The sequence below is a fragment of the Prionailurus viverrinus genome, unplaced genomic scaffold (genome assembly GCF_022837055.1).
Source record: "Prionailurus viverrinus isolate Anna unplaced genomic scaffold, UM_Priviv_1.0 scaffold_53, whole genome shotgun sequence".
NCBI lineage: Eukaryota > Metazoa > Chordata > Mammalia > Carnivora > Felidae > Prionailurus > Prionailurus viverrinus.
This window is the reverse complement of record NW_025927616.1, coordinates 1924480-1950106: the sequence shown is the minus strand read 5'-3', so window position 1 is coordinate 1950106 and position 25627 is coordinate 1924480. Positions and strand designations below refer to the sequence as shown.

The 25627-nt window shown below is 61.6% G+C and overlaps 2 protein-coding genes and 1 long non-coding RNA gene across 7 annotated transcripts in view; 2 read left to right on the top strand and 1 right to left on the bottom strand.

Moving 5' to 3' along the window:
- The first annotated feature begins 17036 nt into the window (after positions 1 to 17036).
- On the top strand, positions 17037 to 20150 carry LOC125159630 (left-right determination factor 1-like). 2 transcript variants are annotated; one of them, XM_047848176.1, is made up of 4 exons: positions 17037 to 17286; positions 18249 to 18495; positions 18920 to 19162; positions 19430 to 20150. In XM_047848176.1, the coding sequence occupies exons 1-4, from the start codon at positions 17037 to 17039 to the stop codon at positions 19791 to 19793; spliced, it is 1104 nt and encodes a 367-aa protein (XP_047704132.1). In that variant the 3' UTR covers positions 19794 to 20150. The 2 variants fall into 2 exon arrangements, with proteins under 2 accessions (XP_047704132.1, XP_047704131.1); XM_047848175.1 differs by having other exon boundaries at positions 19379 to 20150.
- Positions 19118 to 22955, bottom strand: LOC125159633 (uncharacterized). Its single transcript, XR_007149853.1, has 3 exons — positions 22802 to 22955; positions 20006 to 20137; positions 19118 to 19337 (listed from the first exon to the last, which is right to left on the bottom strand). It is a non-coding gene; the product is annotated as an uncharacterized LOC125159633 (long non-coding RNA).
- TMEM63A (transmembrane protein 63A) overlaps positions 22239 to 25627 on the top strand; it is a 29644-nt gene continuing 26255 nt past the window's right edge. For 2 of the 4 annotated variants that reach the window (XM_047848167.1, XM_047848166.1), the window contains exon 1: positions 22239 to 22364. In XM_047848167.1, the coding sequence (XP_047704123.1) occupies positions 22277 to 22364 (88 nt within the window). In that variant the 5' untranslated portion in view covers positions 22239 to 22276. Of the gene's footprint in view, positions 22365 to 24185; positions 24373 to 25123; positions 25298 to 25627 lie in introns of all 4 variants that reach the window. The other 2 variants (XM_047848168.1, XM_047848169.1) reach the window with 2 other exon arrangements.

Sequence of the window (25627 nt, the reverse complement as noted above, 5' to 3'; positions counted from 1 at the left end):
TTTTTTTTTTTTTAACACGAGCTCTACCCTCCACGTGGGGCTTGAACTCTCGACCCCAAAGTCAGTAGTTGTGCACGTCCTAGCAGCTGGGCCAGCCAGGCGCCCCTATTCCCTTGCTTTTTTATGCTTAATCTTAATTTCTTCTAGAGAACTCCAGGACCTTACCGGGTGCCCCCCCCTTCTGTGGGGAGCACCGTCTAAAGACAAGAAATTGTGGGCTAGACCCTGAGAGCTGGAAAGATACTCTGCTCCGTCCCGGCCCCCGGGAGCAGGTCAGGAGATTGTTCTAGAATGGACCAGAGCTCATGGCAGAGAAGAGCCTAGCGGCTGGGGTGCAGGAAGGGAGGGCAGCAGCCCGGACACAAAGGTGGAAGCTGCCAGCTCTGTCGGGCTTCTTACCTGCTGAACGCTGGGTCCAGACCAGCGCTCTCTGGGGGGGGGGTGGGGAATGCTTTTTCTCTCACTTTACACAAGATGCTGAGGCCCAGGGGCAGCTCTCCTCGTGGAGCCGCTGGTCGCTGGTGGGGCCGAGGCTGGGTGTGCCGTCCACACAGCCGGACTGAGCTGCGGTTTCCCCGTGCAGGCCAGTGTCCCTCGCGCGTGTCCCCAGGGGCTGGCCGCCTGTGGCACTGGCATCAGCGTCGCTGGGTTCAGGTCTTGGTTTTTGCCAATCCCCCCCCCCCCCCCACGCCAATTTGCTGGTAGTTTATTTTTACTTTAATTCCATCTAGTTGACCTACAGTCATGTTCGTTTCAAGTGTACGACGTAGGGATTTGGCACGTCCATCCGTCGCCGGGTGCCCATCGCGACAAGGGCTTCGACTCCAGACCCGAGAGCCTGTGGGCCAGGTTCGTCCCTGTGGGGCCAGAGTGACAGGCTCAACCCTGCTAAAAACCTGGGGCGCCTGGGGGGCTCAGTCGATAAAGTGTCCAACTTGGGCTCAGGTCACGATCTCACAGTTCGTAGGTTCGAGCCCCGCGTCGGGCTCTGTGCCTACCGCTCAGAGCCTGGGGCCTGTTTCACATCCTGTGTCTCCCTCTCTCTTTGCCCCTTCCCCCACTCACACCCTGTCTCTCTCTCTCTCTCAGAAATAAATGTTAGAAAAACTCTTTTTAAATTAAAAAAATGTGAAGTGGGTTGCCCAAGTGTAATTGGCTGGAGAGTAGCCCCAGGACTCACACCCACGTCTGACACTCGATCCCGTCCTCTGGGCGCTGTGCCCGCTGGCGAACTGGCCTAGGTGACGGGTGACCCTCATCTTTCCTTCACCCACCACCCCCCCAAGGCCACCCCCTCCCGGGCCTAAATCCACCAACACGCACTTACCCAGGACCTGCAACTGCCGGGCCCTGGCTCGTCCCCGGTGCACGGGGCCCACCCGGCACAGGGAGACCTCACCTGCTAAGGGCGCCTGCCCTTCGCTTTGGCCCTTCGACCCGGTCAGGGCAGGGCTGGATTCGACCTCCAGGGAGAGGGAGGAGGGCGTCACCCCCCGGAGGACACTTGCGTCCAGCTTCCCACAGAGCTGAGTGGCCCTGGGCTGGGGGGGCCGGAGCTGCAGGCAGAGCCAGAGGCTGGGAGCTCCCGGGGGGGTCACGGGGCCCCCCGAGAGTCAGGCCTGCGCAGGTTTTGAGCTCGGGCCCGAGTGCCCCCTGCAAGGCTTTTAGGAGTAAGAGCTGGTGCTGGAGGCTCGCACAGCCTCGCCAGGAAGTGCGTGCCGAGGACTCCCCTGCCCGGCGCCCGTGCGGCCTGGCCGCGCCCCGGTCCGCGGTCAGTAAGACCGTCCTTGTTCGGGGTGGCCCGGGGGCCAGGGACACGTGTGGACACGGGACGTGGAGAACGTGGCAGGCAGAGGAAAAGGCGGTGCGGAGAGGGCTGGGGGTGTAAGGAAGGCGTGTGTGTAACTGCCTGCCCTGCCCCCCTCTCCCCTCCCCACTGCCCCCTGACCTCTGTCACCTGCCCCCTGCTCTCTGCCCTCTGCCCCCTGCCTCCAGCACCCCCACCCCCCACCCCAGCCCCTGCCCCCTGCTCTTCCCCACCCCCGTCCCCTGCCCCCGCCCCCATCAGGACCGCCTGGGGACACGTCCCTGTGCCCGGGTAGCCCTTACCAGGCGGCACACCCCGTCGCTGTTCCTGGTCAACAGCTCCTCCCGTGTGACCTAAAACACGCCAAGTGCCTGAACCGATCGAACGCCAGGCGCGATGTTACATGTGCGAGATGCACGACCTCATTTCATCTTTAAGTTGAGAATTATTATTATTATTTTGAGAGAGAGAGAGAGAGAGAGAGGGAGAGAGAATGAGTGGGGGAGGGGCAGAGAGAGGGGGAAACAGACCGAATCCCCAAGCAGGCTCCCCGCTGCCAGCGCAGAGCCCGACGTGGGACTCGAGTCCACAAACCGTGAGATGATGACCTGAGCCGAACCCCAGAGTCGGACACTTACCCGACTGAGCCCCCAGGCGCCCCTGATTTGAGAATTAGTATTTCCCCATTTTACTGATGGGAAACTGGAGCTGGGAGAAGTTAGGAACGCAGCCAGTGAGGAGGCAAGCTCGTGGCCCGAACCTAAGACCCGTTTCCCGAGGCCCTGAGCTGTCCTCGCCCCTCCGACGGGCCCTCCGCGGGAGGAAGGGCGGGAAGGCCCGGCTGGTGAGGAGCTGGGGTGGAGGCAGGGGCCTGGGAAGGAGACCCAGAAAGCCGAGGGGGTCAGACTGGCCTCCTCACAGCCTACTCTGGAGGGTGGGAACCTTGTTCTGACGGTATTAAGCCTCTGGGAAACGTGCTTCAAGAAGTAGATGTTTTAGTTTTTTCTGTTTCGTAGAAGCAAATATTCCTACTTCCCTTTTTTTTTTTTTTTAATGGGAAAAACTTCAAATTCCTAGTTGCTGACATTCTGAGTCAGTAAAGTCTTTTATTGATTTTTGAGAGAGAGAAAGAGACAGCAGAAGCAGGGGAGGGGCAGAGAGGGAGGGAGACACAGAATCCGAAGCGGGCTCCAGGCTCCGAGCTGTCAGCACAGAGCCCGACGCGGGGCTCGAACCCACGAACCGCGAGATCATGAGCTGAAGTCGGATACGCAACCGACTGAGCCACCCCGGCGCCCTAAATTATACTTAAAAAAAAAAAATACAAGTTATTCAATTCATTTAAACTACACAAGAAAGAGGCGCCTGGGTGGCGCAGTTGGTTAAGCGTCCGACTTCAGCCAGGTCACGATCTCGCGGTCCGGGAGTTCGAGCCCCGTGTCAGGCTCTGGGCTGACGGCTCGGAGCCTGGAGCCTGTTTCCGATTCTGTGTCTCCCTCTCTCTCTGCCCCTCCCCCGTTCATGCTCTGTCTCTCTCTGTCCCCAAAATAAATAAACGTTGAAAAAAAAATTAAAAAAAAAATAAACAAGAAAAACACTTCACCCATCTCATCTACCCCACAGCCACTGCCTCTGGCAACTACCAATTTATCCTCTGTATCTATGATCCTGGTTTTGGTTTTTGGTTTTTGGTTTTTTAAGATTCCACATGTAAGAGAGATCGTATCATATAGTCTTTGTCTTTCTCTATCTGACGAATTTCACTTAGGATAATGCCCTTGAGATGCGTCCTTGTTGCAAATGGCAAAGTTTCGCTCTTTTTTATGGCCTAGTAATATTCCCTTATATTTACGCCGCATTTTCTTCGTCCGTTCACCTGTCGATGGCTGGCTGTTCCCGTGTCTTGGTGATTGTAAATAACGCTGCGGCGAACGTGGGAGGACAGACACCCTTCCGAGTCAGCGTTTTCGTTTCCTTCAGATGAAAACCCAGAAGTGGCGTAGTATCTCTGTTTTTCATTTTTTGAGGAACCCCCGCGCCGTTTTCCGCGGTGGCTGCACCAGTCTGCATTCCCACCAACGGTGCCCGAGGGTTCCCCTTTCTCCGCATCCTCGCCCTCGCTTTCTGGTCTTTACGATTTTAGCCGTTCTGACAGGCGTAAGGTGGTATCTCATCGTTTCGATTTGCATTTTCCTGATGGTGAGTGATGTTCAGCATCTTTCCACGTGTCTGTTGGCTGTCGTCTGTCTTCTTTGGAGAAACGCCCCTTCCGATCTTCTGCCCATTTTCTGATGAAATGATTGTTACTGTTGTTGAGCTGTGTGAGTTCTTTATCTATTTCTGCCATAACCCCCAATCGGATATGCTGTCTTCCCCTAGTCAGTAGGCCACCTTCTCATTTTGCTGATTGCTTCCTGAGCTGTGCAGAAGCTTTTTCGTACGATGTGGTCCTGCTTGTCGATTTTCACTTCTATTCCTTCTCCTTTTGGTGTCAAATTAAAAAAAAATCATCAGGGGGCGCCTGGGTAGCTCAGTCATTTAAGCGTCCGACTTCGGCTCAGGTCACGAGCTCAAGGTCTGTGAGTTCGAGCCCCGCGTCGGGCTCTGTGCTGACAGCTCAGAGCCCGGAGCCTGCTTCGGATTCTGTGTCTCCCTCTCTCCCTGCCCCTCCACTACGCTCTCTGTCTCTCAAAAATAAATAAACATTTAAAAAATTAAAAAAAAAATCATCACCAAGACCAATGTCTAGTAGTTTACCACGTATGTTTTCTTCTGGGAGTTTTATAGTTTCAGGCCTTAACCTTCAAATCTTTATTCCATTTTGAGTTAGTTCCAGTTTTATTCTGTTGCATGCAGCTGTCCAGTTTTCCTGCCACTTATGGAAGAGACTGTCTTTCCCTGGTTGTATACTCTTGCCTCCTTTGTCGTAATTACCTGCCTGTATGCGTGTGGGTTTATTTGGGGGCTCTCTGTTCTGTTCCCTGGATCAACGTGTCTGTCTTCCCGCTGACACGATACTGTTTGTGTTAGCGTAACTTTGTAACATAGTTTGGTGCCTCCAGCTTTGCTTCGGCCGTGCAGGATCTTTCGGGCGTCCACACGAATTTCAGGATGGTTTGTTCTATTTCGGTGAAAAACGCCCCTGGAATTTTGATAGGCAGAGCATCGAGTCTGTAGATCGGGTTGGGCAGTACGGACCTACCTGCCTTTTGGATTAAGAGAAAGGGACGGGAAGTGAGCATTTCCAACCCCATGGCCTGGCTCTCCCCGGGAGGCTCACTTCGCCCTGCACGGACGTGTCTGTCTCTGCTGACGCCCTTCCCCGCCGCCCTCCCCGGCCGCACTTACACCGTCGCCTCTGCGGGGGACGCCTTCTCCTCCTTGGCTCCCCTGCCCCAGCCCCTTCCCCCACACCAGCCCTCCATCCGTCCTTGGCATCCGGGACCTGCGCTGTCACTTGTTTTCTCATGAGCACAATAGTTTGCTCTTCAGCAATGCTTTTGACTTGGCGAGGAGCTGTCACCTGTCTCTCCAGGGTCCCCGAGGCAGGCGGGGGGGGGGGGGGCGTGGGCATCCCTTCGCTCACATGAAGAACCCAAGGCACTTATTTAAGGCAGCTGGGGCCGGAATCCCAGCCTTCAGACCCCACTGCCTCTTTCCAGTGTCCCCCATTGTCCCCCAGAGAGCGCTCAGGGACAGCAGGTGGCTCCCATACGTGCCCCTGACAAAGGGACAGACCAGGGAGGACGTTGTGCTCTGGCTGCCGGTGCCCCACTGCCCAGCTGCGCCACTAGAGGGCACCAGGCGCTAACCGCTGAGGCCCCAGGTCGCCGGACACGTGAGGAGACCCTGCAGGGACACCGGAGCCATCTCATTGCCTCTGCCAGCTGTGACAGGTGATTTCACGTATTCCCCGTGACACGGTGACAAAGCGGCTTAGTGTCCCTTAGAAGGAAGCTCTTGAATCTTCCTCCTCCTCCGAGCCTCTGCCCCTGCCCCCAGCATCACCGTCCCTGGTGTGCAGGCAGGTGACCTCTCGGCCGCCCGCACCCCTCGCTGCCTCCTGGGTGGCCCGGCTGAGGGAAGGCCTTGTGGAGCGGCCCCCCGTGTCCAGGCTTCTCCTTGGTCTCAGCAAGAGGTCTGGAGAGTCACATCCCTTGGTAGCCATGTGACCTGAGGCAAGTTCCTTTGTCCTCCGGGAACTCACCTGCTGGGCTCGGTCCGACAGGACGCTGCTCCAATAACCAGGAGTTGCTCTTGTTCTCATGGGGATCGGAAAGGAATCTGGGGCTCAAGGAACATAACAGCTAGGAAGGCAGGTCCCAGATCCAGAGCTCTGGTCGGGGGCGGGGGGAGGGGGCGGCCACGGCCCCTGTTCCCGGCACCACTGGCTCCAGACTGGTTCTCAAACCAAGTGATCGCCTGCCCTTATTTTTAAAGTCATCTCTACGCTCAGCGTGGGGCTCACCCTCACGACCCGGAGATCAAGAGTCACGCTGCACCGGGCAAGCCAGCCGGTGCCCCCGGTCGCCTGCCTTTCTTTTTTCTTAAGTTTGTTTACTTATTTTGAGAGAAGGAGAGAGAGAGCAAGCGAGCAGGGGAGGGGCAGAGAGAGGGAGAGAGAATCCCAAGCAGGCTCCGTGCTGTCAGCACAAAGCCCGATGCGGGGGCTCGAACCCATGAACCGTGAGATCGTGACCTGAGCCGACACCCAGAGTCGGATGCTGAACCGGCTGAGCCCCCCGGGGCGCCCCAATCGCCTGCCTTTTTTTTTTTTTAATTTTTTAACGTTTATTTATTTTTGAGACAGAGCGTGAACAGGGGAGGGGCAGAGAGAGAGGGAGACACAGAATCTGAAACAGGCTCCAGGCTCTGATCTGTCAGCAAGCACAGAGCCCGACGCGGGGCTCGAACTCACGGACCACGAGATCATGACCTGAGCCGAAGTCGGACGCTCAACCGACCGAGCCACCCAGGTGCCCCTCGCCTGCCTTTTTTAATGGAGGCCAGTGGAGAGGAAAGCAGCCTTGAGTCCCGTTTCCACTCTTACTGCCCTCTGCTCTCCAAGATGCTCCCTGAGCCCAGACCCCAGACCCAGCCTCGCCCGCACGCGCCCGGCCTCGTCTTGGTCGCCTGTCTGAATTGGCGGGTCCTCGTCTCCCACCCCAAACCTCAGAGTCCTCGGGTGGTCGGGGGGGGGGGGCGGGGTCGCCTCCCTGCACGTCCTGTGAATCTGAGAGATGCTGTTGGACGGCGTCGAGCTGTGGCCACAGCCAACACGCCTGGGTGTCGGAGGAGACACGCCAGAAAGGAGCCGAAGGCGGAGAAAAGACGTGGCCGTTACCGTCAGGAGGCGTTTATTTACGGCTTATCTGGGACGAGCTACAAAGTATTTGCGAACCGAGACCCTCCCCGAGCTGCTGTCAGTATCCTGAGATGTCCAGGGCAGCCCTGGGGGTCGGACACCCCGGGGACCGCGGGGTCAGGGGACAGGCAAGGCAGAGACGGAAGGTGGCCTTGAAACCACCTTGTCCTTCCCCGGCCGTGGGAGGTGACGCGGGCGGAGGCGGAGGCAGCGCCCGGTTCGGTGGGAGACTCGCGTGAGGTCACCGGTCAGTGATTTACTCGATCTGCACGCCCGGCGCCCCACGGTGTGCGGGACACCAGAGCGGCGGATGTGACCCAGTCTCTTCCTCCCCGAAGGGCCTTCCGACCTGGTGGGGGAAGGAGACATGGAACGGCCGTCCCTCCGGGTGGTCAACGCTCGACAGGCGGTAAGAGCGCCGGGAGCGTCTTCCGCGTGGCAGGCGTCCAGAGCCGGCGTGGCACGGCTGTGGGACTCCACGATCGAAGGTGGGAGCACCCACGGGGGTTTTAAGCAGGGGGTGGAGGGCGGGCCTATGTCCACTTAAGAAAGGAGACTGCAGGGGCGCCTGGGGGACTCCGTCGGTTGGATGTCCGACTTCGGCTCAGGTCACGATCTCACGGGTCGTGGGTTCGGGCCCCTCGTCGGGCTCTGTGGGGGCCCGGAGCCTGCTTCGGATCCTGGGTCTCCCTCTCTCTCTGCCCCTCCCCCGCGCTCGCTCGCTCTCTCTCCCTCTCAAAAAATAAATAAGCATAAAAAAACTGTAAAAACTGAATTTAAGAGGCGCCTGGGTGGCTCAGTCGGTTATGCATCTGATCGCAGCCCGGGTGTTGATCTCAGGGTCATGAGTTCAAGCCCCGTGTCGGGCTCCGCACTGGACGTGAAACCTACTTTAAATTTTTTTTTGTTCAACGTTTATTTATTTTTGGGACAGAGAGAGACAGAGCATGAACAGGGGAGGGGCAGAGAGAGAGGGAGACACAGAATCGGAAACAGGCTCCAGGCTCCGAGCCATCAGCCCAGAGCCCGACGCGGGGCTCGAACTCACGGACCACGAGATCGTGACCTGGCTGAAGTCGGACGCTTAACCGACTGTGCCACCCAGGCGCCCCGAAACCTACTTAAAAAAAAAGAGTTTGTGTGATCACTGTGCACATAAGCTGCCCCCACCCCCCCCACGGGCTTCACCCTGTGTGCTCAATAAACACCCTGGCACTCGCTGAGAAGGGGCTCGGTGGGGACCCGGGGCAGGTGAGGGAAAGCAGGGGCCGAGGCCTCCCGCTCGGCAACTCCCTTCACTGACCTGTCAGATCCTGCAAGGAGGTCAGGCTTGTGAGAAACGACCGAACAGCGACCGCCGTCCTTGAGCTCCGAGTACAGGTCGCAGCCCGGCCCGGGCCCCTTCACGCCGGCCGCCCCGAGCCCCACAAGCCCGGCCTCGTCTTGGTCGCCCGTCTGCATTGGTCGCCCCGTCAAGTGGGCGTCTCGATCCCCACTTATACAAGCCAGGAGAACGAGGCTCCGGGTCGCCCAGGGCTGTGGTGAGCCGCAGTAACTTAGAGCCCGTGAGCACCCCACTCTGCCGGGGGACCCCACCTCCGAACAACACGTGGGGGCAGAGGCCGAGGCCCCAGGTGTGGACGCACTAGCCTCAGCGTAACTTAGAGCCGGGTAGTTAGGACTCTGTGCACATCCGAGTGAGGACATCAGAATATCCGTTTCCTCAGACTGTATAGAGAAGTCCCCCAGCCCGGGGGGTTTCAGCAACGAAAATCCCCTGTGGGCACCTACGCGACCTCATTTTGCCTCAGTCACCTCCTTAGAGGCCGTACCTCTGAGTACAGTCACGTTCTGAGATCTGAGGCTTAGAGCTTCCGCCCATGAGTTCTGGGGACACCATTCAGCCCATAACACGCAGAGTCTGGGGGACAGGGACGTCACAGGGAGAAGGGGAAGAGAAGGACCAGAGAGCAAAGGGCAGGCAGTCTGGGCAGGGGCGCAGGGGTGCGGGGAGCTCGCAGGACGAGGCGGAGGAGAGGCCTGGCCAGCGACAGAGGCCACAAGTGATCTGGGTGGAGGGGGCTGGGCTCCGGAACCAGAACCCGGGGGAGTGGGGAGGCACGCGGCAGGCGAAGGTCGTGGCTGGAGCGGCTGCCTCCACCTTGCAGAGTCAGTCATCTGTCCCACCAGTGCGGTCATGGGGGTCACCTCCGGCCGCCGCCGGTCGGGGCTGTGGTGTCTCCCGTTCTGTTCCTTTGCTGTCCCCAGGCTCCCCGTGTCTGGAGTCTCCCTACAGCTGTCCCCGCTCCAGAGACACCAGAACGTCTCCTGGGACCGCCGCTAGCCTGCTCATGTCCCCTCGGTCCCCAGTGCTGCAGAGAAGGGATTGCACCATCACGCACACGTGCACACACACGCACATGCACGCGCCCCAGCGGATGCTTCTGTTTCACTCAACTGCTGCTCACACAGAGCGGATGCTTCTCGCTGTAAAAATGGACTCAGAATGAAACAGAGACATGTCTTGGATGATTTCCGACCAGGGGAGACGGCCGTGGTCTCGACCCGGCGTCGCTGGAGGGACGTGAGCACACGCAGGTCGAATCCCTCTTGTCCCGAGAGGGCCCTGGGCTGCCCAAGGTCACACAGCTCACTGGTCCTGCCCGTGCCCCCGCGAGGCTCCCTCAGCCCGCGGTCTGAGCCCGGTGGTCACACCGGCCCGCAGGTGCTGAGACTGCTCCCCCAGCCTCCCACCTCCCCGCAGCCTCCTTCCCCTTCCAGGGCTCAGGGCAGGACACTGGAGCCCCGCACGGGGAACACGGAGCCCTGGGGACCGGCCCTCCCTCACTTTCCGTGTTACTGCAGTTTTAACTGTAGGGCTGAGGCTTTCTAACTGGAGTTTTGTTCTCCTGCAGGAAAGCCCCGTGGGCCCACTGCACAGAGCTTGGGGGGGGGCACATGGGGCTCCGGGGGCCTGGGGTTGGAGACGTGGGGGCGGGCGTCCCATGACCGAGACATTTGACTCCAGCCTTGCCGCTCCATTAGCAAGGACCTCAGCAGGCCTCAGTTTCCCCGTCTGTAGAACAAGGAAGCTTGCCCTCAGAGCCTTTCTGGCGGCTCTGAGCCTTTCCATACCTGCCTGCCCGTGACCGTGACCACAGCCCCGGCCTGTGGCGCTCTGCACTGTGCCGGGCTGGGGTCTGGGTGTCTCCTGCTGTTCTGATTCTGCCCTGCCCTGTGGGGCTTCCCTCTCCCCACCCCGTCCCCGCCAGTGAGGCCCCCACTCGATGCACAAGGTGCCCTCCTGTTAGGAGATGCCCTGGGACGGGGGTGGGGGGAGGGCCCCTGTGGGCTCCCGGGGGGTGGGGGCAGAGCCTCTCCTGGGCCTGGGGAGACCGCACACCTCAGAGCTATATTCCGGAGAAGGAAATGAAGTCGGGCTCACCTCCTCAGTAAGGCTCAGGGTCAGCCCCGCAGCACAGAACCAACTGGGGCCCCTGTGCGGACCTGGGGCCCCGCTCCTTGCTGGCACCGGGGTCCCAGGCCGGTGCAGAGACTTCCCGGTCCACAGCAGGGCTCGCTGCACGAGGAACGGCCCTGCCCGCATGAGCCTGGTGCTCCCGGGGCTCCGGGGCAGGTGGGCCACAGCTGGGGAGCTGACGACCCTTCCCGGTCCCCGGGAGGCCATCCTTGGCGGGAACCTGCAGCCTCTCAGGCGGACGAGGGTTTGTCCAGGGAGAAGCCCCCCACCCTTCGCTCTCTTCTAGTGCTTTGGAGCTGGATGGAAAATCGAGTTTACGAAGAGACGGAGATCCTGAGACGTTCACCAAGTTCGCACAGAGCGAAGACTCCATCTTGCCATTCGTTACTTCATTTATGCAATCAACAAATATTGATCGACTGTCCAGCACAGGGGGCTGGCGGCCGTTCTCCCGCAGGGACACAGCCGTGAATGGGCCGGACAAAGTCACCGAGCCGTGGTGTCTACATTCTAATGGGGAGTCGGTCCACAAGCAGTTAAACAAACAGATAAAGAAGGTGATTTCAGATAGCACCAAGCAGCAAGAAGAAAATAAAGCTGGATGATAAGAGAGACCTTGATGGGTGGGGGCAGGAAGGGACTCACAGATTTCGTGCATGGACAAGAGAGGGCTTTCTGAGGACGTGACGTCTGATCTGAGTTCTGGATGATAGGAATTAGCTAACCCTGCCAAGGTCAGGGCGAAGCACCTTGCAGGCAGAGGGCACGGCTAGTGCAAAGGCCCTGGGGTAGGACCGGCATGGCAGGTGTGCGGACGGTAAGAAGGCCCACGTGACCGGCTGTTGGGGAGCAAGTGAGGAACCGCGGGCTTGGAGGCAGGGGGGTGAGCCTGGCTCAGGTCAGCCTGGGTTTTAAGATATTTGAGTTCCATCCAAAAGTACAGCAGGAAGTCATTGGAGGGTTTTTGCTTGGTGGTTGTTGTGTTTTAACTGACTTGATTTTTTTTTTTATTATTTTTTTTAACGTTTATTTATTTTTGAGACAGAGAGAGACAGAGCATGAATGGGGGAGGGTCAGAGAGAGAGAAGGAAACACAGAATCCGAAACGGGCTCCAGGCTCTGAGCTGTCAGCACACAGCCCGATGGGGGGCTCGAGCTCATGAACTGTGAGATCATGACCCGAGCTGAAATCAAGAGTCGGATGCTTGGACCTCCCAGGCACCCGCATATATTTTTAAAAGTAAACTCTACCCCCGACGTGGGGCTCTTACTCACGACTCCCCAGATCAAGAATCACTTGCTCTACTGATGGAGCCAGCCAGGCACCTCTGCGGCTTTGCATTTTGGGCTTAGATCTGTGATCCGTTTTGAGTTAATTCGGGAGGGTTTGAATTAATAGAGTACCTCTGATTGAAGTTTGTCTGGGATTCCTGTGGACTGTGGGGGCGGGGAAGGCAGAGGGAGGCGGCAGTCATAGCCTCCAGGACGAGGGATGGATGGTTGGTCCCAGATGGTCACCCCCCCAGTGTGGGGGGTCCGGCCAGACGCCCCCGCAGCCAGGAGGAAAGAGAAGCCGGTTCATTCCCTGGCCTCCTGCCGTGGGCGCCTCAAGGGGGCTCTTCTGGCCCGGGGTCAGAGACACGGTGAGCCGCCTTCAATACAGCAGGCTGAGTGTGGACCCAGCGCGGGGACCAGTGGAGACAGACAGAGGGCCACTCTCCCAGACCTGTTAGCCCTCTGCAAACACAGCCCCTCTCCCGGATGTGGATTCCACTTGGGTTCAAGAGTTTTGCTGGGGACATAAAACAACAGGGCAATCAAACAGAAGAAAGCCACTGTGGACAGGGACATTGGTCACGGGGGGGTCGGCCCCCACGTTGGTCATGCACGGAGAGGGGCCCTGCCCCCAGGCTGCGGGTCTGGGCAGAGCTGGGCCTTCTGTGGGGTGTGCTGGGCGGGGAAGTCATCTCAAAGCCAGACCTGCTGTCCCCGAGGGGAGGAGGGGGCATTGGGGTGGGGAGAACGAGCAGACCCTCGACAGCTCTGACCGAGGGCCTGCAGTTGAGGACGTGTGGGGACTCGGGTCGGTGAAGGCTGGAGCCCAGGAGCAGCTTCACGTCGGCATCACCCTGTCCCCTCCTGTTCAGGGCCGGCACCGCTGTGGGTGCCCCAGAGATGGCCCGAAGCCCGGCCCCAGGTGCCCTGGGCTGTCCCAACCCTGCCGCCCTCAGCCTCCCAGACCCCGGGCCTGGGGCCCACGTGGCCCCTTGGGGTCCTCCCAGGACGGCCGGGGTCCACGGGGCCGCCCTTGCCCGGGGCTCCATCCGCAGGAATGGGGACCCACGTTTCAGTTCGTCCAGCCCCTTCCCGGCAGGAGTGAGTCCTGGGCTCTCCTCGCCCGAGCTGCCCACGAGCTGCGTGTCGTCCGGCGAGTTTTCTACCCTCTTCAATATGTCTCCACCTGTAAACTAGGAATTATGTCCTTTTTTTTTGGCAAGGAACGTCTTGGGGTTAATCGAGATGTCACCAGAGTGCCCATCATATACGTACAGTAGGTGCTTAATAAACAGGAGGAGTCTTTCACAGTGCTAATGTTCACAATGTTTTACTTTAAGAAAGTTAAGTTTGGGGCGCCTGGGTGACTCAGCCAGATGAGATGAGAGAGGCAGAGCCCCACAACTACGGGGTGGGGTGGCCCCCCGAGTCTGGAGGCTTCCTCGGGCCAGAAGCTGTCTCAGAGGGGGCACCGCGATCTGGGGGGCATGTCTGGGGACAGGGGTGGGGTGGCCCGGGTCGTGCCCGAGAGCGGTGGCTGGAGGAAGGAGGCCTCCCGCAGCTGCGGAGCCCCCTTTGGCCCTTTTCTCTCCCTGGGGACAGTTTGGGACAGTGTCACTTAGTTGTCTGAGGCTGGAAGTACCTGAGGGGATGGGGGGGAGGAGGGACCGGACTGGAGGTGGGGGCCATCAGGTCAACGTGGGGGCCCCCATGTCCCCATATTAAGAGCCCACCAGAGTCCCAGGGAGGCTGGCTTTCCTGTCCCTGAGCTGTCCCACCCACACCGTCCTCCTGCCCGTGTGACCCAGGCAGGCTCGGGGCTCCCACGCCACCAATGCGGCTGGCGGCTGACCTCTGGCAGGTGACACGGGGCCTGCAGGGCTCCCGGCGCCCTGGACTGGGACTGCTGGTGTGTGGGGAGGACCCCCCCCACCCCCCCCCCCAGTGCTTGTCCTCTGTGCCTCCCCGGAGGGCCGCATGGGGACCCGCACCAGCCTCCCCGCAGCGGTGCACGGTGGGCGCATGCGTGGTTGCACGGGGACCTCCCTCCCCACCCCTGCATCTTCCTCTGGCGCTGGGGCAGGGGGAGCCGCTGGAGGGGGCAGGGCGGCTGGGCCCCAGAGGGCTTGGAGCTGGATCCCCGCCTGGTCTGCGGGGCCCTCTACCCCGCAATTTCCAAGACATATCTGTCTTTTGCTCTCTGTGTTGCGGGTCTCACTCCGCCCAGAACGAAAGCACAGAAGCTCTGGTAGGACCTGGGATCGGTGACACAGGTAGGACAGTACGGTCACCAGGGAAGGAGCCCCGGGACAGGCAGCGATCCCGGCAGGTGGATGGGCTCCCTCCCCGTCGGTGAACCACAGCCCCGGGTCGAGAAAACACCCAGATGTTCGTCTGGAGGACGAGCATCGGTTCCGGCCCATCTCCAGGCTGTGCTCCCGATGGCGGCTGTCGCCTGCCGCCTGCTGGTCTCTGTCCACAGCGCTCTGGCCCGCCCTCCTCCCCATCCACCCCTCCTCAGTCCAGATGCCGCCCTCCCTCTCCCTTCTAATGACCCAGAGGCCCAGGGCTCAGAAACTCCAAACAGAACGGTTACTGTTAGGCGGTAGGCCAGCGCAGACGGCTTCCTTCCTTCCTTCCTTCCTTCCGCCCTTTTCTCTTTCTTTCTCTCTTGGGGAGAGTTGTCAGCAATAATACTCTCTTTTTTTACTACCCAGTAAAAAATGTTCAAAAACAAAAATGCCCACAGAAGCCAGTCTCTTTCCCCAAATCTTGCCCTGAAGAAGGATCTTCTGGAAGCCATGCATCTCCATAACCCCCTCTTCCTCCCTCCCTTTCTCTTCAGTTAATTCAGCAAATATTTATTGATGACTTGGCTCCTTCTCCATGTCCTGGGGACACCTGTGGGGACAAAGAGGCAGCTGACAGGAAAGGAAGCCCAAGTACAGCGTGGGGGCCCAGGGGACGGGAGGCACTCCCTGCAAAGCTGTGTTTAGGAGCCAAAGGGTGCCCCACTGCCCAATTTGGGGGATGCGCAGTGGGCACTCTCACCCCGGCACAGCCCGGTGCCTCCCTTCCCTTTGGGGACCTCACGGTTCTCCTTCGCCCTCCCCACACCCTGGGTGGAAAACAATGTGGACATTTCACAGAGGCTCAGAGCAGTTGAGGCCCTTGCCCAAGGTCGTAGACTGTTAATGAGAGCACTGAGGGGTGCCCGGCCTGGCCCCTGACCTTGGACAAGTTCATCACCTGCCTGCGTGTGCTCTCCTTATCTGTCAGATGGGGGCATTAACAATGTGTATCCTGTGAGCTCATGGGGAGGGGCTTAGGAGCCCGGATCCACATCAGCTCTCCTTGTCTGAATGCAAAGGCGTCCTTCCAGAAAGGCTCTCCTGGCCTCACCCAGCTGACTAGCAGATAGCTGTCAGAGGGAGGTTCAGTGACTCAAGAGGCCACACAGCTCGTGGGCGGCGTGGCGAGGAGAGCCCAGGACTCACTCCTGCCGGGAAGGGGCTGGACGAACTGAAACGTGGGTCCCCATTCCTGCGGAGGGAGCCCCGGGCAAGGGCGGCCCCGTGGACCCCGGCCGTCCTGGGAGGACCCCAAGGGGCCACGTGGGCCCCAGGCCCGGGGTCTGGGAGGCTGAGGGCGGCAGGGTTGGGACAGCCCAGGGCACCTGGGGCCGGGCTTCGGGCCATCTCTGGGGCACCCACAGCGGTGCCGGCCCTGAACAGGAGGGGACAGGGTGATGCCGACGTGAAGCCGCTCCTGGGCTCCAGCCCTCACCGCCCCGAGTCCCCTCTGCTTCTGAGCCCAGGTCCGGTCGGGCTCGTCTCCCAGCATGGAGGCCGAGGGTGACCTCCGAGCCCACGTTTTCCCGCGGCCCTCACGTGGCAGCCTGGACTCTGGCTGGGGTCAAATCCTGGCCCGAAGGGGCAGAGGGAGGTGGTGGCTCCCACCGCCTGCCCAGCCCGGCCCCCACCACCCATCTCTCCGGGATGAGCTGGGTGCCAGGTTCGCTGCCCACACCTCAGGCCGGTCCGGTGTCCCCCACGGTGCCCTTGGCTGGGTCCAAACAGGCCCTCAGGCAGTGGCACTGATCCCTCATTCCCTCACCCCCCTCTCCTCCCTCAGGACACAGTATCTGGCCCCAGGGCTGTTGAGCATCTCTGGCCCAAGGGACCCTGTGCAGGTGGAAGCCAGACTCCCGCCTCCGCATCACCACGGATGGGGCTGCCGCGGCGCATTGTAACAAACGTCCCAATCCACACTGGCTTTCTGGCTGCGAGATTTAGCAAATCAAAGTATAGGACTCCCACCGAAATGCGGACTTCAGATAAACGGCAACTAGTTAGTGAGTCTGAGCATGTCCCCCCTCGGTTTCTGGCTCAGAAGTCGGAAGGGGCCATGGATTGGTTTCCCCCCTCTAATGTCTGAATCCATGAACAGCCAAGAAGAGGGGGAGGGAGGGTCCTTATTGGACACCCACCCATTGGTGCTAAATTATCATAGGTTCCCTGGCCTGGGAAGGGTCCCCGGAGCAGGGGTTTCCCACCGGGGACAGCCCAGGATCTCAGCAGCCCCCACCGCCCTGCAAACACCAGGCTGGAGGCTCATCCCTGCACCAGAACTGGTCCTTAATCCAAGAGCCTTGGTGGCGGGCAGGCACTCTACCTGCAGCCCGCAACTGGACGCCAGGGCCACACTCCGGTCGGTTCTGTGACTGGGGAGACTGGGAACGTGGCACAGAGGAGACGCCTGCTTCTTCTCCGGGAGACACATCTGTGAGGTTAACAGGGCAGGCGACACGAAGCAAGGCAGGGGCTCCCGGCCACCGTGTAGATAGCAACAGCCAGCTGTCCACAGTCCAGACGGGCCTCTGTGCCCTTTCCAGACGGCCCCCTCCTCGAGGCCCAAGGACCGTCTGGCTGCTGAGCTCCCAGGAGGTCCGAGGGGTGTGACCTCCCCCCTCCGCCCGGGCCCAGCTCAGGGCTGCCTATAAAGCTGGCCCGGCCCGGCCCTCCGCACACCGGGCTGGGACCCTCGCCGAGCCTCCTCGGGGGACGCGTGCGCTCTGACCCCCGCCCCCCCCATCCCCAGGAGGCACCATGAGGCCCCTGTGGCTGTGCTGGGCGCTCTGGGCACTGCCCCTGACGGGCCCCGGGGCCGCCCTGACCGGGGAGCAGGTGCGGGCCAGCCTGCTGCGGCAGCTGGGCCTGCACGAGGTGCCCGTCCTGGACCAGCGCGACGTGGAGGGGCTGGTCACCTCGGCCCACGTGAGGGCCCAGTACGTGGCCCTGCTGCAGCGCAGCCACGGCGCCCACTCCCGCGGGAAGAGGTTCAGCCAGAGAGTCCAAGGTGAGGTCCCCCTCCCGCCACAGCCTGGTGCTCGTTGGGAGCGGGGAGGCCGAGGCCAGTGGGGGGGCGCTCCACAGGACTGTGAGCATGGCTGCGTCCGGGGCCCTGGTCTCCGTCTGTACCACTGGCAGAGGCGAGGCAGGAACGACACCCTCGTGGGTGCAGAAGCCCCGTGGGAGGAGGGGAGACAGAGAAAGGGGACTTGGGGCTAGTGACAGGGAGGATGGCCTTGGCCGGTCAGGTGCCTGGAGGCCTGGGGACGAGGAGGCTGGTCCTGAACGCTCTGCAGAGCTGACCGCTGGCAGCCACGTGGCCGATGGTCAGGTGGTCCCACCGTCAGCCCGGAGCCTCAGGCGTTGGGGACACAGGGCCTGGTGCCTCTGGGGAACAGGAGCTGGTGACAGGCCCCAGGCGCCTCTTCCTCCGGTTGGGGACATTTCACTGGGCAGGAGCCCCTCAGGCAGGGAGAGGAGAGGAAGTCGGGGCTCTTGCCCTCCCTCCCGGAAAGGCCACTCTCGGCTGGTGACCACAGATTTCCACGGTGGCTCTCTGCCTCCCTCTCTCCGCTGGCCCTCCCACTTTAGCTGAGCCCCTTCGCCTAAAGAAGGCTGCGTGTCAGGGCGCCTGGGGGGCTCAGTCGGTGAAGCGTCTGGCTCTCGGTTTTGGCTCAGGTCGTGATCTCGGGGTTCGTGGGATCGAGTCCCACGTCAGGCTCTGTGCTGTCAGCACGGAGCCTGCTTGGGATTCCCTGTCTCCCTCGCTCTCTGCCTCCTCTCTCTTGCACTTGCTCTGTCTCTCTAGGAAAATAAATAAATAAACTTAAAAAAAAAAAAAGAAGGCTGTGCAGGTGAGGCCCTGCCCCCACCTCTCCCTGCCTTCCTGGGGGATCCTGCTCACTGGCTCTGGGCCCCGCGCCCTCCCAGCTGGCCTGACCTGCCTCCTGACCCTGCTCCCGTCCCCAGAGGTGGCGGGCAGGTTGCTGGCGGCCGAGGCCTCCACGCACCTGCTGGTGTTCGGCATGGAGGGGCGCCTGCCCCCGAACAGCGAGCTGGTGCAGGCCGTGCTGCGCCTCTTCCAGGAGCCGGTCCCCAAGGCCGCGCTGCGCAGGCTCGAGCGGCTGTCCCCGCACGACGCCCGCGCCCGCGTCACCGTCGAGTGGCTGCGCATCCACGAGGACAGCTCGAACCGCACCTACTTGGTGGACTCCAGGTGGGGAGGCCGTGGCCGGGCTGGCAGTGGGGAGGGGAGGGGAGGGGAGGGGGGCGCAGGTGGGCCCAGGACGGCAGGGTGGGTGGGGTTGGTGGGGAGTGTGGGGGGAGGGGGGCTGTTGGAGGTGGGGACGGGGTGGGTGGGGCCCTGAGGGGGGAAGGGGGAGGTGGAGGGGGCTGGAGGGGCAGAAGGGGAGGGTGGCAGGTGGGCTAGTGGTGGGGGGAGAGAAGAGGGGGAGGGGAGGGGGGAGGGGGCTGGAGGGGGAGAAGGGGTGGGTGGCATGTGGGCCTAGTGTGGAAGAGGGGGGGAGAGAAGAGAGGGAGGGGAAGGGGAGGGGGCAGGTGGGCCCAGTGGGGGGGGGGCAGGCTGCACCCAGGGGGTGTCCCCAGCCCCAGCTCAGGTCCCCGTCTCCACGGTGTCGCAGGCTGGTGTCCCTCCAGGGGAGTGGCTGGAAGGCCTTCGACGTGACCGAGGCCGTGAACTTCTGGCGCCAGCTGGGCCGGTCTGGGCAGCCGCTGCTGCTGCAGGTGTCGGTGCAGAGGGCGCACCTGGGCCCGCGGGCCTCGGGCGCCCACACGCTGCTCCGCTTCGCGTCCCAGGGCCAGGAGGGCACGGGGCAGGGCGAGCCCCAGCTGGAGCTGCACACCCTGGACCTCGGGGCCTACGGGTAGGCGCCTGGGCCCTTGGGCCCCCCCATGAGCGGGCGGGTTGGCGTGGGGTCTCCCAGGGGCGCCGTGGGAATCAACGGACGCGGGGTTTCCCCCCCACCTCCCAGGACTAAGGTCACGTACTGCGCAGGGTCTGGTTATTGGTGGTTCCCCGTCCCCGGCGCAAACCCCAGCCTGTGCAACGTGACGAGAGCTGGCGGTAAATCTCCCTCCAGGGTGCCCCCCCCCATGACCTCAGCTGACCTGCGCCCCTCCCGTCCCCGCAGAGCTCAGGGCGACTGTGACCCCGAGGCGCCGGCGGCGGAGGGCGCCCGCTGCTGCCGCCAGGAGACCTACGTTGACCTGCGGGGCATGCGGTGGGCCGAGAACTGGGTCCTGGAGCCCCCGGGCTTCCTGGCCTACGAGTGTGTGGGCGCGTGCCAGCAGCCCCCGGAGCCCCCGACCTTCAGGCGGCCGTTCCCGGGGCCGCGACAGTGCGTCGCCTCGGAGACGACCTCGCTGCCCCTGATCGTGGGCGTCAAGGAGGGCGGCAGGCCCAGGCCCCAGGTGGTCAGCCTGCCCAACATGAGGGTGGAGAAGTGCAGCTGCGCGTGGGACGGGGCGCCCGTGCCCAGGAGGCCGGGGCCTTAGGGCTGGCCGTGGCCTCGGATGGACTTGCCTCTGTGTGCATCCAGGCATTGGGACAGCTGGGTACTAAGGACTATTGATGGCCAACGCTGGGCCGTCTACTGAGCTCAGAATTTGCTTCCTGTGTCCATTCAGCTCATCTCCTAATTTTTCTGCCCAGGGTCACAACTCCCGTGCTTTGCTCTGGTCATTCACTGCACATCCCAAGCACTTACCTCTGTCAGTTCCCAAACTGTCACTGTCTCCTCGTCCCCTCACTGGGTCTGAGCTCAGCTCTGTGGAAAGGGCCTACGTGGTCCGGTCACGTACGGGTTATGCATTTCCAACCCGGATTGTAAGGGCATTATCTAATAAACAAATGAAACACGTTTTATTCTGTATTCCTCTATTTTCCCCGGAACCCCAAGGGAACAGAAAGTTCTATAGAGATTAGGTCAACCTGCTTAGAAAATCAAGGAAGGAGCCCAGCAACACAGGAAGCTAGGATTGAAACACATTGAGCCCTGTGTGTCTGTCCTCTTACAATCGAAACAGACATCTTTTTGTCGTGGTGGACGCCCTACGGTTCTGGGCACAGCAAGCCGGCTTTGTTTCAATTCTACTTGCTACAAAATAAAAAAGTCTGATGAAAATCATCAGTGGCACAAGCCTGTAGGTCACTCCTTTAGATTTAGGGGCACATGAGGGGAGCAACTGTGGAAAACGTTGGCTATGAGAATTTATTTTTTATTATTTTTTAATGTTTATTTTTCACAAAGAGAGACAGAGACAGAGCGTGAGCAGGGGAGGGGCCGAGAGAGAGGGAGACCCAGAATCCGAAGCAGGCTCCGGGCTCTGAGCTGTCCGCACAGAGCCCTAAGCAGGGCTGGAACTCAAGGACTGTGAGATCGTGACCTGAGCCAAAGTCGGATGCTTCACCGACTGAGCCACCTGGGGACCCCAGACAATTTAGAATGCCCAGAATATAGGGGCTGTTAAACTGTGACTTTGTCGCAGGATCCCAGCCAGGACACCTTAATTCCTAGCCGGTCTGCACAGCACTAATTAGCTCTGAATTCCACACTCTGCAAACCCCTATTTCCTTCCCCATCAAACAGAAAGATTCCTGACTCCCATATACTTACTGGAGATTTAAGCACCCCCTACACTGATCCATAACAGGGGCTGTGGTTAGTTACCTCAACACACCGTCTCACCCATTTGGCCTTCTCTTGATTTTGAAATAAACTTAACCTACTGAAAATAAAATTTAGAAATCCCTTCGCTGTGAAGTCAAAGACCCTGACATTTCTTCTTTTCTTTTTTTGGTCAGTGGGTGGCTTCACCATTCTAATTACAGAGATTAGTTAGAACCAGGCACTTGCTGGGGCGCCTGGGGGCTCAGTGGGTTAAGCATCGGGTTCTTGATCTCAGCTCAGGTCATGACCTCACAGTTCTTGGGTTTGAGCCCGGCCTGGGGCTCTGCGCTGACAGTGCAGGGCCTGCTTGGGATTCTCTCTTGGTCTTTCTCTGCCCCTCCCTGTCTTGTGCACGTGTGCCCTCTCTCTCTCTCTCTCAAAATAGATAAACTTAGAACCAGGCATTTCCCTGGACCCTTCAGCACAGACCAGGCAGGTGCTGGTGGCATTAACTGAGGCAGGGAGGCAGTGGGGACATGCAGGAGAGGGGTGTGAGAGGAGGTCTGAAAAGTCTGGGGAGGTGGGGGGGGGCAGACATCCAGCCAACACCCCCCACCCCCATCACCTTGGGGGGGATCAAGTGTGAGGCTCTGGGCAGCGGAGGTAAGAGCAGGAAAGGATAGATGTCCACGCACTTGCAGGGCGGAGCAGGTCCTGAGCAGACCGGGGCCAAGCGGATCAGGGCTGAGTGGACCAGGGCTGAGCGCAGAGGCTGAGCGGGCCAGGGCTGAGCGCAGGAGCGAGTGGACGGGCGGAGGGGACCAGGGCCGAGCGGGCCAGGGCCGAGAGCAGGGCCAGAGCGCAGGGGCTAAGCCGACCGGGGTTGAGCGGACCGGCGAGCTCAGGGGCCCTCTGCAAACTCCAGGAAATAACTAGTGGGGGCGGGAGGGAGGTGGGGAGAAGGAGGAGGCCAGATGGGGCGGAAAAGACCCCTCAGGAAAGCAGCAGGAGACACCCGGACCCCAGCCCAGCGTAGGGAGTCACAGGCCGGGGCTCAGGTCAGGGTCACAGTGATGGGTAGGGAGATAAGATACAGCCTTTATCGATGCAACCACAGAGGCCCGGAGGCGGAGGAGGCCGGGGCTGCAAGGGCACACGCCATCCAGCTCTCCCTCCCCAGCGGGACCCCTAGAAGGGCCCCAGGAGCAGCCACCCCCGCGCCCCGGGACCCCTGGACCTGCACCCCCTCCCCCCGCGGGGTGGCCCCGGGGGCGCAGGGGCGGGGTCAGGTTCCGGGCGTAAGTCCCGGGGCGGCGCGCGGTCGGGCGGGGGCGGGGGCGGGATCCGAAAACTGGGCCCGCGGTGCGCATGTGCGGGAGGCGTCCGGAGTTTCACTTTGAAACTTTTCGGGGGCGGGACCCGCCGGTCAGGTGCAGCCGCCGCGCGGGCGCCGCAGGTACGGTGGGCAGGGGCGCCGGGTCGGGGTCGCCCGCATTCCTCCCGGGGCCGAGTCCAGGGTCCCGGCCCGCGCGGACCCCGTCTCCGGCCAGGGGGGGACGTGCTTCTCTAGCTTCCCCGCAGCCGTCTTGGACCGCCCCGCCCCCCGCCCCGGGCCTTCGCTGGGGGGCTGACCCGGCCGGACGGGGAGCAGGAGCGCAGCCGGGGAGGGGGGTGCTCTTCCTTCTCGGACGCCTCCCCCCCCCCCCCCCCCCCGCGGGGTGCAGGTGGGAGCCACTGGGCCCGTCCCTCGGTGACCCCTGCCTGCGGCCCTGCTGGAGTCCAGGGAGGCCGGGGTGTGGGGGGAGGGGGCCTTGCAGGGAGGGGAGGAGGAGGAGATCTCCACCTGGAAACCCAAACCGCCGGGTTCGGGGACCTGATAAGACGACGGGCTACCTGAGACTCCGGGGCGGCCTGCACGTCCCAGCCCCGGGTGGGGCGGCCGCTGGCGCAGGACTTGCCCGGGGTGATTGACCAGACGACCTCGAGCTTCCTTCCAGGCCCAGGAGTGCCTGCGCGCCACCCCCGCGGTGTCCAGGCTTCGCGGTTAAGCCAGGGGGCTGTGCCCACCAGTGCAGCCCAGGGCACAAGGGGGCAGGGGAGGGAGACCCGCCTTTCTGAGGCCCTGGCTCCTGCTCCGACAGGGCTGAGGCCGTGGGGGATGGGGACAGACTCCAGATCATCCCCAACCAGAGAAACAACCCGTATTGTTTCTCCCTTCCCCTCCGGCCGGCATCACTGTTTTCCTCCCTCCTCCCCTCCCGGGACACCTGTCACAGCCCTGAGTCGCTTCTGCCTCCACGTGGACGTGAGCAGAAGCAGAAACCTCTCTTCACACCACCTCTTTGTTCAGTGTTGGGGCAAAGGTCTCCCTGGCTGTTCCCTGGGCTCTAACAGGGGAAAAACCTGGACCGGGTGCTGACCTTGTGTTTCCCATTGGCTGGAGGAGTGACTTAAAATAAGAGCCAGGAGCCTTTGGGTGCTCACGGACCAGGCGCTGGGCTGAGTGCTTCATGCACACGGTCTCAGGCGTGTGCCTCCCAACAGCCCGGGTTAAGAGAAATACCACCGCCCTGCTTCACAGGGATGGAAGGCAAGGCACTGAGCGTGTAAGCCGCTGTCTGAGCCCAAACTCCAGGGCTGCTCAGGTATCTGCTGGGCGCGCTGCCTCCCACTGTAGCCAAAGGCTGGGCCGTTTTCTTGACGCTCCAGGGCTGACATCTCTGGAGGTGGACAGCTGTCCAGGTTCCTGGCCCCCCCCCCCCTCGTTGTGTTTCCTTCACAATCTTCTGCGTCTGGGAGCTCCGAGTCTGCTCCTCCCGTGGTGGAGGGACCCGGGCTGCTTGTGGTCTTGTTATTGTAACAAAAGCGGAAGATCTGCGATGATAAAAATACCCTGAATTTGTGTGGGGCCTTTTTGTAAGAACTGATGATGCTCACGCACCTGGTGCTACGTTCTGGCGTTTCCGGAAGGAAGGGGGAGGTGGTCAGGTGTGCTGCGTGGGCCGGTCCTTGCTGGACACACGTGGGCCGTGGGTTAGCACTGTGGCAAGTGGGAGACCAGCTGCTGGACCCAGCCCTCCCTCCCAACGGCCACGGCCAGGCTCTGGGGTGCACCTGGGCTGAACTTCGAGCTGGGGACCCGAGTCACCTGCTGCTCCGGGGGCTGCGGGGCCTCCACGGTGACTGTGGCTTTCCTGCCCTCACGTTGGTGGTGGAGAACCCTCTGGAAGGCACAGATACGTGCTAGGCACTCACATAGGTCTGTCTACGCACACAGGGAGGACTGCACATCCATGAAGGAGGGCCTCCTCCCCAGCCCGCGAGGCTGCCCTGTGCTGGCTGTGTCCCCAGCGTCCTGTTGGGGAAAGTGCAGGGGAGCTGGCCCTGGAGGGAGCGCGACCTTTCAGCAGAGTTTGGACGCCATGTGTGTCCAGCGCAGGGACAGTCCACGATCGAGCTGAAAGGTCTGAGAGAGACCCCCCCCCTCCAAAGCTGTGCCCTCCCCCGGAAGGGGGCTGGCTCTGGGGAGCCCGGAGGCCCCCCCCCGACCAGGCTGGCAGTCCTTGCTGGCCGACCTGGCCAGTTCTTATCGGACTGTGTAAAACCAGCCAGGGAGCCAGTGTGGCAGGAGGGAAGGGACCCAGAGGGGTGCCCGGGGTGGAAGGGGGTGCAAGGAAGACGAGCCTCGGGGGGCTTCCTCCCAGGGGACCTCTGCTCTGCTCAGCCTCCAGCAGCATCGGCCAGGGCCGCCCGCCCCCAGTAGCCACTCCTTTCCAGGAACAGTGCTCCCTCTGTGAGCATCTTACGGGCGTGATTTTTCCTTTCCACTTTACCTTTCAAGCCTTCTCTGTTCTGCTGTGTCCCTTTTCCTGATTCTGGCCCTCGGGTAGCAGCTGCCCTTGGGGAGGCCCTTACCAGGGGCCCACAGCCACCCGTGCTTCTGTGGAGTGGACCCTCCCTGGGCCCAGCGGGGCCTCGAGCCAGAGGTCAGGCTGCTGATGCTGGAGGAGGAGAGAGGGGCAGGCAGCACAGAGGAGCGCCCAGAACCAGTTTGGGTGGTGGTGGGGGATTGGGGCGGGGGGGGGGTAGGGAGCTGGGCGGGGGAAGCAGGGTGGAAACACCAAAGGCTGCATGTGAGGCCCTGAGTTCAGAGGCTTGGGGCGGGCGTGAGCCAAAGCGGAAAAGGCAGCTCCTGGTGACTCTGCGTTCCTTCAGGGAGGCCTGGAAAGGCCGTGCGGCCCGGTCCTGGGGTCGGGAGAGCCCAGCAGGAAGTGAGTGGCAGGCCTGAGGCAGCTTGGGAGGCGGCCGGGACTGTTCCTGTCTCTGCCGGCACTGGCTGAGGACCTCGCCCAGGGACTCGCCCGCAGTCCTTCCTTCCCTGGGCGTCTGGTATGTGTGAGGCAGGACAGGGGTTTTGGGGGGGGGGGGGCAGGCGCTGGCCTCACAGTGTCAGGCCGGGCGCTCTGTCGGGGGTGGTGCTGCTGGGCGACCCTTAAAGCAGGGGAACCAAGATCTGCCTCCCAGAGGTAGTCTTTGTGAGTCTGTCGAGGGCCGCCAGCTCCGTGGCTCTGGCGTCACATCGTCCGGCCATTGCCAAACCTCTCATAAGGGGTGAGAGAGTGACTCAGGCTCCTGGGTCATCCTCCCATGCCCTTGGAGCTGCCTCTACCCGCTTCCTGCAGTCCATCCTGTGTGTGTGTGTGTGTGTGACATTGTCCC

Bases quoted from the DNA above. Each gene is read 5' to 3' on its own strand.
- LOC125159630 (XM_047848175.1), top strand. From the start codon at position 17,037: ATGAGGCCCCTGTGGCTGTGCTGGGCGCTCTGGGCACTGCCCCTGACG. The intron at 17,287-18,248 runs GTGAGGTCCCCC...TCCCGTCCCCAG, and splicing joins GTTCAGCCAGAGAGTCCAAG to AGGTGGCGGGCAGGTTGCTG. The intron at 18,496-18,919 runs GTGGGGAGGCCG...ACGGTGTCGCAG, and splicing joins ACCTACTTGGTGGACTCCAG to GCTGGTGTCCCTCCAGGGGA.